The following is a 14,547-nucleotide window of genomic DNA, read 5'->3' as shown; positions in this document are numbered from 1 at the left end:
CCGTCAATGAACAGCCCCCTAAAGGGCATGTTTTTGCCACTGTGTTATTGTTATCATGGAAATTATCCCTACAGAGATAGACTTTTCTGTTAAAAAGATCATTTTTGTTTAATTACAAATAGACTCAATATCGTCATCGCCAATTTAACCAGACTCTATTTAAACAAACAGTAATTGTAGTGTGTATTGTAGTTAGTAAATTACATTTTTTGTTTTTTTAACCAGAGCTGGTGATTGTTGGAATATTGAATATTGGAAAAACGAGCAAAGACAGCTTTGTGAGTTTTATTTAATTTCTGTAGACTTTTATGATGATAAAATTACTGTTTATTTAAATGGAGTCTGGTGAGTGTGAAGGTAGCGATTTCAAGGCTGTGTCTGGTTTAATCAGAAAAGATTACTCTTAATTGCTCTTAAACAAAGAGGTCTATCTCTATAGGGATCCTTTCCACACTAGCAGTCTGAGTCAGTCAGTGGCAAAAACTCTCTCTTAGTGGACATACAGTATAGTTACAGCACTCGCTCAATTGTCTGCAGGGATTACATCGCAGTCTATTGTGCCATTCCTGGCTGTAGCGCTCTCTGTCAGTGCTGGGCTGCTTTCAGAAAATGTTGCTCCATTTGGTCAGTGACACACAAACATGAGAAAATAGGGCCCAGGTTGAAAGATATTGAAATTACACTTTAAGGCAGAGTAGTTTGGAGCTGGCGAGCAGGGGAGGATTTTTAAATAGATGTAACAAGAGCACAACTAACCCAAAATATTCACATTACAAACCGTCCACTGTTGATTTTCTGAGTTGTATTCCTACTGGTTTATTTAATTTAAAAAAAAATTGAAAATAATAGTAATAATGAAGCATATTACAAAACAAGGTAAAATAATTACAAATTTCCCTCTCTCTCTCTCTCTCTATATATATATATATACATACGTGTGTGTGTATATATATATATATATATATATATATATATATATACGTGTATATATATTAATATTATATACACTTTATTCAAGTTCATCTTTATTTTTAATACTTTGCAGTTTATGCAGAATAAACAAACATTCTTAAATATTTGGTTGTTTATTTTTGATGAATATTTCAACAAAACAAAAAGAAAAAAGTAAAATCATGATAGAGATAAGTTTGCCTTTATTAGTGGGAGATATGGCAGATGTCTCCATTTTTAAGTTAAATAGGTCTTCCAAGGTCACATACAGATTTTAAGGTGGCAATCTTAGCTACAAGCAAGGGTCTTTTTTTTGCCCAACATATTGTTGGAGAGCCCACTCTCTCTTTGGGTCCCCTTACCCCATGGGCCCCAGTGCAAATGTTATGGCTGCATTGTCTATATTTACACCCCTGGATCAGAATAGTATACATAACATCTCCCAGGTGGATATACAGAAACTACATTCAAGAAACTAGATTTAGAGAAAATATTCCTTCATTAAGCGCTGTACATGGATACAAGTTTGAATGAAAAAGCGCTGCATTACTCTGCATTCAGAGAGTGTGCATACAAACATACACATTCTTCTGCTGCAACACAAAAATGATTGATCAGCGACTGAGAAGGGAAATACTTATTGGACATTACGGCATAAGTGAATCCGTCAAGATTAAGATGTTTATGATTGGGTTGAAGTCCCTGTCAATTTCCTCTGCAAGGTTGACTTCACAAATATTCTCTGCACAACAGAGAGTGGCCTACAGAGAAAGAGAGGGATCGATAGTGAGCACAGAATCAATGTCATCCATGATGAATCATGAATGTCAGGTAATGGCCAATATTGATATGTGTCTTTCTTTGTTCTGCTGTTTGTTAAAAATATTTGCAAAGCTGGATCAAAGTCTGCTGAGACAGAGGCGATGCAGACTGTTTAGATGCATTGTGGATAATATCACAAGGACAAAAAGGACAATGAGAAAGACGACGGGAGAGGAAATGGAAAGACGCTGAGAGAAAACTCTTGTGTTTAGGATGTAGGATAGAGGGCAGGGGAGGGTGTCGAAGAGAAATGGATTTCATTAGAAATAAACTGACAACAGAAATATATCCCTGCAGCTTTCTTATCCTCTCTCTAATTATAACCACCACTGCCAAATGAATCAAGAGTAGCTGTTACCTCAATTACTGTGGAAATGTATGTACATATATTTGAAATTTCCTTTTAGAGAAATTCATCGCTCTCATGGGAGCAGGACTGTACCAGTTGCAATTGGGCTCATTTTTCACACAGCAATGACTCTTCAGGCAAAAGAAAACTTTAAATTGTATTTTTTTCTGTCTTTGTTGCTTTTCCCTACAGGTCTGATTCGGTTGCAAGAGCTTATAAAGGCGCCATCGCGGTACAACATCCGGTTAAAGATCCGGCAGCTACCTGCAGAGACCAAGGATGCTAAGCCGCTGTTGAAAGAGATGAAGAGGGGGAAGGAGTTCCACATCATCTTTGACTGTGGCCACGAAATGGCTGCCGGGATCCTGAAGCAGGTATGTGTGTGCGTGTGTGTGTGTGTGTGTCTACATATTTAAAGGCATAGCTCTACAGACTTGACTTGACTACCGACTTCACTGTGATATAAACAATACATGGAATTATATATTGTATAATTAATACAACACTTTCTCACATGGTACATGTCAACCAATGCAGAGATGAAGACAAACCTACATGCTGGCACAGATGATTAGATTTAGGCAAAAGAGGCACATGGTAAGGTGCACAAAAAAACATCACATTCAGACAGATAGTAAACACCGGACTCCTGCATGAAAGTTTGGGGGTTTGTCCTGCCTGCCCTGTAGAGACCAATGCGCTCTTCATATTACGTCGTTACAGGCAGCGTTGCAACATGACGCAGTGCAGCGGCATGTCATGCAGGTGCGACAGGTTCCATCCGGCTGCATTCTCACCTGACGCCGCCTATTGGCTTATCATGCTGCTGTGGCAGGTGCCATCCCGACGTCTGGACATCTGGCAGCATATCATAACACCACAGATGGTTTTGTCTGGCTGTGCAGCTCACAGCGCCTGGCCACCATTTGCGGTGTATCATACAGCCCCAAAAAGTGGCTTTTGGTCTCAGCATCTTTCGCCAAAATCACTGCAGAATCGAAAAAAAAAAAGTCAAAATAAGACAGGCTGAATTATGTGGAATAAGTTTTAGTCCTTCAGGTTAAATTGATTTTCCCTTAATTAGGTCAAATTATTACGGTTTATTGATTATCAGGTTGCAGAAACTGGTAGGGAGTTTGAGAATCCTGCATTTTACTTGCAGCTGCAACTAAGTTAACATGCTGTGCCACCATAGTCAGTAGTGTGCCCATTATATATAGTGAGGCAAAAAGTAAGGGTATGGAGGTCACAATGTTTGATGGATGTGTGAGAAAGACCAGAGGTCATGTCACATGCCATTTTTTAAAATTTTAACTAAAATACTGCTCAAACCTGTGAAGGACAGAAACCTATTCCACATATTTCAGCCTGTTTTCATTTTGAATTCATGAAATACTGCCGACTTTGCAGTGATTTTTGGCATATCCCGACGCCAAAAGCCACCTTTCGCAGCTGTATGATATGCTGTTAAAGGTGGCCGGGCAGTGTGAGCTGAGAATGCAGCCGGACAGAACTGTTCATGGTGTTATGTAATGCTCTGGTCTGCAACCTTATGAAAACCTGCCAGTTTACACCAGTGTGACTAGATGTGACAGTGAATTTTTGGGCTTTGGGCAGACAATGAAATACTCTGTAATAATTATACATTTACATATACCAGGAAAACAACCCTAGATATATTAAGACAAGCTTAAAATGACTCACAAATATAAATGTTTTTACATTATATGTGCTGGCTAATGTCTCATTGACACATAGTTTGTGTAGAGGGGAGAATTTACATTAATACAAAAAAGATTGAAGCAGAGGTAGACACATCCATGAGTTAGACTTCTGTTTAACCATTTCTACAAAATGGCTTTTCCGTTCGGCCCAAGCATGTCATTTGGCATAAACGGGGAAATTGCAATGAGTAGCTCAACTAACAAGCATTCATGCTTCCTGTGCTTGCACGATTTATCAAATATTAAAGACAACATGACTCACCCCCAGCACCTTGTCACTCTCCCAGGGTTTTTAATCAATGTCTAAGTGGTAGATCACTGGGGAAGGTCGAGGAGTACTCCCATTAATAATGTCAGAGAGAAACCCTGCTAATGGGAGGTAATGAAAGACTTGACTGTCCCACCCTGATATTCTCATTACATGACACACCAACCAGTTTAGAGATTGTAGGTACTCTCCATCCGCTATCAGCCAAGCCTTTACCCCAAAAATGTAAACAACAAGAAGGACAACAAGACAGTCAGGTGACAAGATCAATATTTATTTAATTTCTGTGATGATGTGTTGCACAAAGAAGAGCAGGGATAACGTGTTGTTAAATATACCCTTCAAAAACAACAAAATGATTTCATTTACAGGCATGATATTTAGGGTTCACATATTCAGAAGAAAGTCAGACATTTTAAGAAAAAAAACAAACAGAAAGATAAGACTGGACAGTCAGTAGGTCACCTAACCTTTTTTATTCAGAGAACATACAGCATACATTTTTGAAAATATTGTTCAAGCACCAGTAGTTTGCAATGCAAAATTAACTGGAAAGACATTATCTGTTAATACTCAATATGACATCATATCAGCAACATTATACCTCTCACTACAGTTTCAATGTCTGTATCTGTGGAATATGTTACAGACAAGAAAGAAAAACACACAGTTTTTGTTTAACTTCTTGTTTCCATTTCAAATTAAATGCACTCTTGTGTTTCAGTGGATAGAACCGCTTGACTTGTTAACACACAGCTTTTATTGTGAAATTATTAATTATTATTAATTAATATTAATTAATTATTAATGGCCTTTACCAAAAGCAAATCATAGCAATAGAGGCATGGCTGAAAAGCAATGCTACCTTTGTGAACACTACATGCCTAACAGTTCAGCAAGGTAGCTGTCATGTACGGGGGTAGGCAGTGTGGCCCAGGTATTATTGGGCTTGTGTATCACCTATCAACATAGGATAACCCGCAGGGACATTTAGACATTTAGTGACATCATAGATGAAATACCTTTTCCCAGTGTGAGGGTGAGTATAGCAGTTATCTTTGGCCATATTTTTACATTGAGCACATCCTCTGCATTTGGAGCACCCGTTTGGAGGAGGTTTTAACAGTACTTTTTTGCACTCATTGCACATTAGCATGCACAAGTCTGTCTCTAAGGTTATGTTCCCTTTGATAGACTATTACTATAATGAAGGTTCTTTTAAATCCATGGATATTGCTGGGTCTGATGATAAAATGTGCCAATGCTTTTCAAATATTAGAGCCTACTCAAAAGCTATAGAGGGTATAGGTTGTACTAGTGATTTCTGTAAGGCCGTATTATAAGCTTTCTCCACTCAACCACTTGGTTAACCCCATGCTATAAACCTTTGTTTCATGTACAGAATCGTCAATAAAATCCTCTATCATATGATAATTTATCAGAGTCTGAAGAGTTGGCTTCTTGGTAGACCTTGTTTTAGGGATATGGGGTTATTTTTGCAAGCAGTTAAGTTTTCCATTCCTTTTTTTTTTTACATAAAGTGTGCAGAGTACTGGACTCATTCTAAACCCACATGTCCAGGAAATTAACTTTATCAAAAACATAGCCTATAGCTAACTATCACTTGGAATCTTTTTCAATGAGAATTCTTTAATTCTTCTTATTTATTTGGGATCTTATATGATTTTGTCCCTGAGACCAACATATAAGCTGCATTTAGAATGTCTGTTCAAGGAAGGAATATCACGCCTTTATGCCATCTCACGGTGCTATATATAACGTCTGATAGCGGAAAGGAGGGACAAAGTGGTCTCGCCTCTGAGCTGGGAACGGAGGTAGTAACAGCCCCTAAATGAGCTCTGCGTAAAACGTAAACCTGGAAAAACTTGATGATGGGCTGCAGTGTGGGCAGTGTGACAATTTAACAGCGTGTTTCTGTTTGTGACCCAGATTTAAAAAAGCAGCTGCTAGCATAGCGGCTTATTCAAAAAAAGAACAACAGTGGCCGTAAATGTCCACAAAATGGGAAAACAATGAGATTTGAGAGCTCCTTACCTGAGCAGAGGACAAGATCAGCTGTCCTATGGCAGAGATGGTAAATTATTGTGATTGACATGTTTATGCTTTTAATATTGTTAAGAAAGTGCTGTGACACACATGTTTTATGTAGCTAAAGGCAGACACTCATGCCCCCTTTGATTGCAGGATGCTGTGATGCAGTGTGTAATCACACTGGAGTGGAATGATGCAGCTGTTGGTTGATTCTGTGATAAAGTGCAGGGGTGGTATAAATGGGTGGCTACGTTGCGGCCCTACAGCACAATCTCTGTGTAAAAGCTGCTATAGATTGCCATGGCTCAGAGCACCTGTACTGCCAATTGAGCAAACATTCCTCTGAAGATAATCGTCCCTCTTGATAAATTAAATAATCAAATCTTTACATATATACTGCCAAGTTTAGAATAAATTCATTTGATGGACTGTCAGTAGTTTGAAGATTTTTACCGGCCTGACAAAATAGTCTACAAAATTTGATGGTGGTTCAGGTAGTGAGCCAGTCCCAGCCACCATTTTTTCTACCTGGATAAATGTTTTTAACAGTTTTAGGCTAAAGTAAGTAGAGGACCTGACCTCTATTACTCCTTACATCTGTCAAAAAGTTGTTGGTATTCTTTTATATGTGCAGATCACTCAAAAACGTTGAATTTGCAATAAATTTTGCAAAATTTCGGCTTTACAAATAATAAGAACTTGGACATTTGACTTTGACTGACACAATGTATGCAGTCCAGATAGCATTATTTGGCAGTATTTTCCAATAGACTCTAGCAAAATGCAATTTCCTGTAACTGATCAAAAATACTGTATTTTTACCCATGCATGGTCTTGAAGAGAATATTTTCAACACATTCCCATCCCAGGATGCTTTGTCAGTGGACTTCCTCGTCTCGATATAACACGCTAGGTATCACTCCATATTACACGCTAGGTATCAATGTCCACAAAATGGGTTTGCTGACAAAGCTGCAATATCTGATGACTTCAGAATGAGAACCAGCTGGTATTGCTGGATTTGTCTGATGCTGTTTTTCCATCAGCATAACCAATAACTTTACCTTTTTACACTTGATTAGAGACCCGTTGCTTTACCAAGAAGCACATCCAGTAATAACACTCCAGCTCCGACATTAATGTGAATGCAGTGAATAAGCTATTTGTTTCAAATTGTATGTAAGTGCTGTTAAGGAACGACTGAGGAACACAGGACCCAAGTGCAAGACACAACACGAGTATACAAAATTAAAGTGATTTAATGTGAACAGAGATATCTACAGTGCGACTGTGCAAAGGGAGAGGGTTAAGTGTCCAGGGATCCAGTGGTGAGTGGTGGTGAGCTCTCCAGAGCGTCCATAGTGAGTTGGTGTTCCGATCTGGAAACGTGGCGTCCTCCACATGGTAATGGCGTCCACAGTACAAACAACAATGAACACAGTCCAGCAGGTAGGCAGGTAGGCAGGCAGGCAGGCAGGCAGGCGATGATAATGAGACGTGGAAGCACAAAAAAGCAAGGCTATCTGCAGCAGAGAAACATAATGAAACATTAGCTTCACAAGCTAGGCACACAGGTAAACGCACAAACTGACAGGTACCCTGGATCAACAGCGGAGTTTACCACACAAGTAGATAGCACGATCTGGTGACGAATGAGTCTCAAGCCGGTCTTCTTATGCTGGAGGGTTGATTGCTGGAATGAGTTTCACCTGGCACAGCCTGCCAGAGAAGGCCACGCCCACCAAGTTTAAAGACACAGACACAGAGTAGGGGGAGAAACATGAAGGATCACACACGGGAAAACAAACAATAACCACACAAGGGAAGAGGAGGGCTGCCATGATGCTATCATGACAAGTGCACCTTTAAGTGCTACAACACCTTTGGGGAGTGTTTTTGTCTGTCCTGTTGATAGCTTAGACTTTGTTTAAAAACGTAACTACTGTTATAACTGAAAAGGATGTCCTTCTCTATTCATTTTTCATTTCCCATACATGGCATCAGAAATTGGAATATACATAAGCTCTGAAAGGTTTCCAGCAGTCTTCTGTTATCACACAGTCCAGGAAGTGGCATCGTGTGAGTCACCAGTGAGTGGGCTGGTCCTCCGACGGAATGCTGGAGGCTTTCTCAAGGTTTCCCACCTGATATCAGCAGCCATTATCCCTTCCTGCCTGTTTAATCATCCTTTCCACACAGTCCTAATCTGTGATTCATATTGGTTTTGTGAGTCTCAGCACGGCAGGCAGGACTCTGACACCACCATATTCCACCATACAGCTGGAATGGGGTGGCACGCAGCCAACCAACACACACACACACACGCGCAGTCTGGTTGATAATAGAATAATACAGAGAAAGGCTCCACTTTAGAATCTCATCTCAGAGGTGCATTTTTAGAGACAGATTGCCTCGGTAATGGTGTGAATGAGTACATATTGCTCCTGGAGAACTCACTATAGTCGCTTTGTAACATAGGTGGCAATCGCAGACAGATGACAAAAGTCTAACTCATGCTGAATGTGAACAAAGCAACAGTCATGTAAAATTACATTGATCTAATCAGCTTAAAAATAGAAAATGGAGCTGCAACAGAGAAGAATGTATTTTGATGGGGACATTAATCAAGATTTCCCTTCTGTGCTATCAGTTTCAGCATTAGTGTGACCCTGCTTTTTCTACTAATATTTCTAAACAAATGTCTCTACAAGCTATATTACATTATGTTTACTAGCTGATGCTTTCATCCAAAGCGACTTTGTGCATTCAACCATGTGGGTTCTGCACAGAATTGCAAGAATCAAGTGAGTACATTAACACTATCAGATATGCTGTCCAACTGAAAAGTCCACTGAAAGTGCCACATTTTTACACAATAAAAAAGAAAAAGATTTTAATTCAGTTTAATTTTTTTTTTTTTTTGCTATTCTGATGTTGTGGAAAGATCGTTCCATGATTAAGGAGCCAGGGCAGACAACAGTCATGACGATTTGTTTCCACCAAATATTTCAATTTCGTTCCCTTGGAACCCATACATAACCCTTATGGAAATATGTCCAAACCCTGGATCTGATTTACACTTCCACCTCACTTTTAATGTAGGTTTGGTTATTACTGAATGATTGTAGCTGCATCACTTCTCCATCCAGCTCTCACTGAACTTCCTTTACACCAACAATGCAGAGAAACGTCTGCACCTCATTGATTGTCCACAGAACGGCACAGAAGTTCTGCACCAACATTATTTAGGTAGAACAAAGAACAGGCTGGATAGTTCAGAGTATCTGTACCAATCAATGGGATATTTAAAAATAGCAGTTTTTTTTGGTGAGTCCTTGTCGAACAAGAGTTACAAATCTCTCTTGACCAATTAATGGACTGCAGTGTTTCTGGCTCTGCATTGTCATATCGGATCCTCAACAGAGGGGTAACAAAAAAACGATTCAAAAGGGATCGATTTGATGAGTATCATCCACAACGTTTGACTGAAACTTTTAAACTGATAGACACTGGTGGTTTAGTAGAGCAGTATCAACACGTCCATGGTCTGTAGCTTTACAGATTCCACCTCTGTGTGTTAAACTTACAAATTTAACGTTTGCTTGTACATCCATTCATATTTTGCTACTTGTGACAAAAGCAAAGCCACAAAGTCCTCCTCCCCAGCCATGCCTTCTAAGTCTTCCTGGGAGATCCCAAGGTGTTTCAAGGCCAGATGGGATAATCCCTCCAGCAAGATACGGATTTGCCCAGGGGTCGACTCCCACTGAAATATGCCTGGATTACCTCCACAGGGGGGCATCCAGGGAGCATCCTGATCAGGTGCTCCAACCACCTCAGTTGGCTCCTTGTAAACCAAAGAAACAGCAGGTCTAGTCAAAGACCCAACTGGATGTCTGAGATTCTGACCCTATATGTATAGGTGAGCCCAAACAACCTGTAGACATTGACAGTTGATGTCATGTGTTTGAGCTACACAAAGCCCATGACTGTAGCAGATGATCACATAATTAGCTGGTAAAAGAAAAAAAAAAAAAAAGCTTTGTGTTTGGGCTACATCTTCACCATCAAAGTCGAGTTCAGTAATGACCAATGTGCCAATCTGCCTGTGAATCGTATCATATTCTCTTACTTGCAATCCCATAGGGTTGAGTAGAGTACATCGATTCTCTTATTATAATTCCATTTTCACACTCTTATAAAACTGCTGTACCTTAGCTTATTTTATTCAATGAAAAAGTTTTGCAAAAAAAAAGTATGTACGCGAGGGAGAAAATTTAGATGTTGGATATTTTTAATGTTGTTGAAATTACATAATGCATTTGTAAAAAAAATCCTTCATGAAAGTTGAGCTTGCAACACAACCTATTGCAAATTATTCACTACTCCATCCTGTGCAGTGGTACTTTACTTTTCTCGTGTTTACATCCCAGGTTGTCAAATACTGACACTCCAGTGGGCTCTTGGATTAAAATCTGTGTTTACACCATCCAGCAACCTTGTGTCTCAAATTTTCTCTCTCGTCATAATATGTCAAATATTATTTGTATATTGTTTGTTGAAAGCCTGGTGCTTTGCCAGAGAAACCCAAAAGGGCGCCTTCTGCATTCATATCACATGCCAAAAGGCATGACAAAGCAACGGTTTTTGACGACCTTTGAGGGAAAGCAGGCTGTTCTCTGTATACAACTAAATGAATGAATAATTTATTTTGGTTACATGCATCATGGGAAACTGATTATTTTACACAAATTTTCTCAATCAGTAACTGGAAAAGGAATAGACTGAAGCCCACAAGGCTTCTTTTTGGCTTTTCTAAATCAACCAAAGGATAACCCAGAATAGCAGCAATACCAAAGAAACAAAACAAATGAATAAATAAAAAAAAAAATTTTTTTAAAAACTCGATTATACTCTGAACTGTAATCTTCTATTATATTTACATTTTACATTATAATTTGTAATCATTTAACATTTTAAGTCTTGTAAAACTCAACAGAGAACAACACCATTTCAGCTTAATACTGAGTCCATAATTTGACTCCCAAAACTGAAATCCGCCTTTATTTTACATTCATTCTCACTTTGCATGTTTCAAAAATGAACCCTCTAAAATACCCTTAAATTATAATTTCCTTCTCTCGATTAAAATCCCCCCAAAAAAAGAATACAGACCGGAAGGAAGGTCTAGGGACATATACCTTAAATAAAACTATTTATTTGTCACATTTCCAGTGAAATATAATCAGTTTATTCAGTTTGTGCATTAAAATAATACTGCAATATTGAATATATCTGTTTGATTGGGCAGTCTTAGGCAGTGTCCTCATTAAGAATTCTTGTGGCCTGAGGGGAGAAGCTCATTCTGAGCCTCTCAGTGCGGGCCTGGTGTATCCGATACCTTCTTCCTGACCTGAGAAAAGGCCATTATCCGGGTGGACAGGATCCTTAATGATTTTCCGGCCCTATATTCTTACAGCGCCTGGTGTAAACATCCTTTAGGCAGGGTTGGGCTCCCACACTGGCACTGGATGTAAATCGTTAGGTGCAGAATTGTCAAATATTGACATAATTCCTCGTAAACTGGGCACATGTCCATCGGTGTGCTGAAATAATGTAAACCACAAACCCTGCCCCATTTACAGTGATTGTTGCTCTATACACTATACACTGTTATTGAGAAATGTTGATCAGCTTTTTGAACCTTTCCTGATTGACAGTGCCAATAAAGTCTGTTCCGAACAGAGCCAGCACTAAAAGCATCATATTACACACCAAGCTTGTATTTTCACACATTCAAATCAACAGCATAAGTGTCACACTTCACTAGTTTATTTTTTTCTTCAAATTCTGCTGTGGCCAATCCAAATAAACACCAGTTTCCAAACAACCTCCCACAGGATCTCTGTGGACTTTGTTATTGTAGGGTGACTTCGTTATGTGTTTCCCAGATGTCCCACGTCTAAAAAATCATGCATTATCCTCCATATTTCTCTACATATGCCAAATGCATGATGAGACTGAGCTCTGCCTTTTGCTTTATTTAGCTGTTTTTCTTTTTGGTGGGTGTTTGTTTCTTATCTCTGAGCCTCTGGCTGTAGCAGTATAGCAGAATATATGCCTCTTCACATTACATGGTAATACAGCCAGTATTACAGCCACACAAACAGACAAATGTCTGTGTGTGTGCAAAATATGACAAAATATTGTATCTGCCTCCCTATTCATTTATAAATCTCTCCCTCTCCCAATCTCTCTCTCTCTCTCTCTCTGCCTCCTTCTGTCACTCTCTTTCTTAGGCTCTCGCCATGGGGATGATGACAGAGTATTATCACTATATCTTCACCACACTGGTAAGTAGAGAAAGAGGCTGTGCTGCACAGTCGCTTTGTCATCAGGTCTAACTCACAGCTCCATATCCCCATGAAGATTTGTTGCATGCCCAAAGACTGAGATGATGTCGCTCTTCAGTCTTCATTTTCTCAGCTATTCATTTTGTATTTATTACCCTGGATCTCTCTTTTTTCCCTTTAATGTGTTTTCCAGAGCCAAAGAAAATAATAGCGTACTACCTGTGACATCAACTAATATTCTTTTTCTTTTGCTTCATCTTCTTGTGTTTGCTGTTATTCCTTCATCCACTAATGGTCTTCCAGCCTGGTCTCAGTCCTGGTGCATCAAAATACACCGCTTGGGCAGCATCAGTGTACCATTATTGTGACGCTGATGGTATTCTTTAGTTTCTGTATGAGACGCACTTGGCTTTCAACCAATTGCAATGTACCCATCCACATCATTCGCTGTGCATCATCCTGATTGAGGATTTCGTTTACATGTTTACATGGGATGTCCCCTAAAACGATCGGGGTGGGTGGCTGGTACTACGAAGAAAGTTGAACAGAGCCAGGTTCTCTTCAACTGAGCTGGCTACACAAACCCTGCAGCCTCGGTCAGAGATAACAGGGAACCACATAGGTGGTTATCAACTTTCTCTCTTAACTCCAGCTTCCTGCTTCGAACTCTGTGTGCATTCAGCGACATGAACGTATCCGGGTCTGAGCAGAGACTGCGCTGCCTGCAGCTACCTTCAGAGCCAAGCTCCGCTGATACTGATAGCTTGTGAATTGTCTTATTTCTGTTGATTAACAAACTCTTCAGCAGCGCCACCCATTCTGACACTGTAACATGTATCAGTTAATAACTTAAAATAACTGTAGGGCTCCTGTTTTGTAGACACAGCTGTTCCTCAAACAAACTAATGAGGTGATCCTCTCTCCTCCCTCCAAAACTGACAGAAAGACCGCGGATGGCTCATTAGCTGTATGAGGAATAAGGAATAAGTTTTCAGTAATACAGGACCGTCAGTGTCTGTGCCACGTGGATGAGCATAGAACTACAATAGATAGAACGTGCACTGTAGCACGATACAATATTCTCTCCGTGATGCCGATCTACTATCGTCATATCGTACACCCCTAGTGTGAGTGCATGAGAATAGTCACTGAGTAGCCTCGACCACCAATGTGTGAATGTGTGTGTGACTGGGTGAATGTGACATGTAGTGTGGAAGCGCTTTGAGTAGTCGGAAGACCAGAAAGGTGCTATTGAAGAGCAGGTCCATTTACCAAGAGCGCAAAAGTACACTAAGGGTGGACAGAAGGGGATTTTGACGGGTCCAACAAGACAGGACCATTGTTTTTGTCTCATGTTACACTAAAAGTCTTATATATCTTATATTCTAGCCTTATATTGCCACAGTCGTCAGTCAGCTCAGTTGCTAGAAGAAAACAAAGCCACAGTTACGCTGCGTTTTCTGTCCTACATATCATACCAACGTTTCTAGAGTGACACAGTATGTGAGCTGAATTTATCATTGGGAGTTTGAGGGGAAAGCGGATGGTGTGACACTAAGGTGAGACATTTGCCAAGCTGCAGACCACTGTAAGAGACCGACAAGCAACAAAACCGTTGTGTAGTGAGTCACTGCTACTTTTCCAACAGCACTTGGACTATATCAAACTTGCTGTTTAATCCTGCCAGAAAAATGCCAAGAAACGTGGTTGTTTTATAATAAGACATCATTATGTTTTATGCAGGGATAATGCCATGAAAAAATATTGTTATATAGCCAGACATCACTACATTTCCTGCTGGGATAGTGCCATGAAAAGTGGTTGTTTTATAATGAGACATTGTTATGTTTCCTGACATGATATGAGATTGTATGATAACCAGACCTCACAACGTTTCCTGCAGGGAGAGAGTTTTTTTCTCCTTTTGTTGAGAAACCGCTGCTTTTCCAGCAGTGGTTGTGACCCCCAAACCAGGTGTTTAAAGCCAAAAAATGATATTTTCCTAACCATAGTTAGGTCAATTGTGTG

At 39.7% G+C, this 14,547-nt stretch overlaps 1 protein-coding gene across 2 annotated transcripts in view; it reads left to right on the top strand.

The window, feature by feature from the left end:
* grik2 (glutamate receptor, ionotropic, kainate 2) overlaps positions 1-14,547 on the top strand; it is a 347,578-nt gene that overhangs the window by 134,967 nt on the left and 198,064 nt on the right. For both annotated transcript variants that reach the window (XM_088084955.1, XM_042489444.2), the window contains exons 5-6: positions 2,315-2,496; positions 12,466-12,519. In XM_088084955.1, coding sequence (XP_087941081.1) covers positions 2,315-2,496; positions 12,466-12,519 — 236 coding nt within the window. The remainder of the gene's footprint in view (positions 1-2,314; positions 2,497-12,465; positions 12,520-14,547) is intronic.

The sequence above is a fragment of the Plectropomus leopardus genome, chromosome 11, assembly GCF_026936395.1.
Source record: "Plectropomus leopardus strain MGB_pleo_1.0 chromosome 11, ASM2693639v1, whole genome shotgun sequence".
NCBI classification, from domain to species: Eukaryota; Metazoa; Chordata; class Actinopteri; order Perciformes; family Serranidae; genus Plectropomus; species Plectropomus leopardus.
The sequence above is the reverse complement of the archived record's forward strand: the minus strand, read 5'-3'. Positions and strand labels throughout refer to the sequence as shown.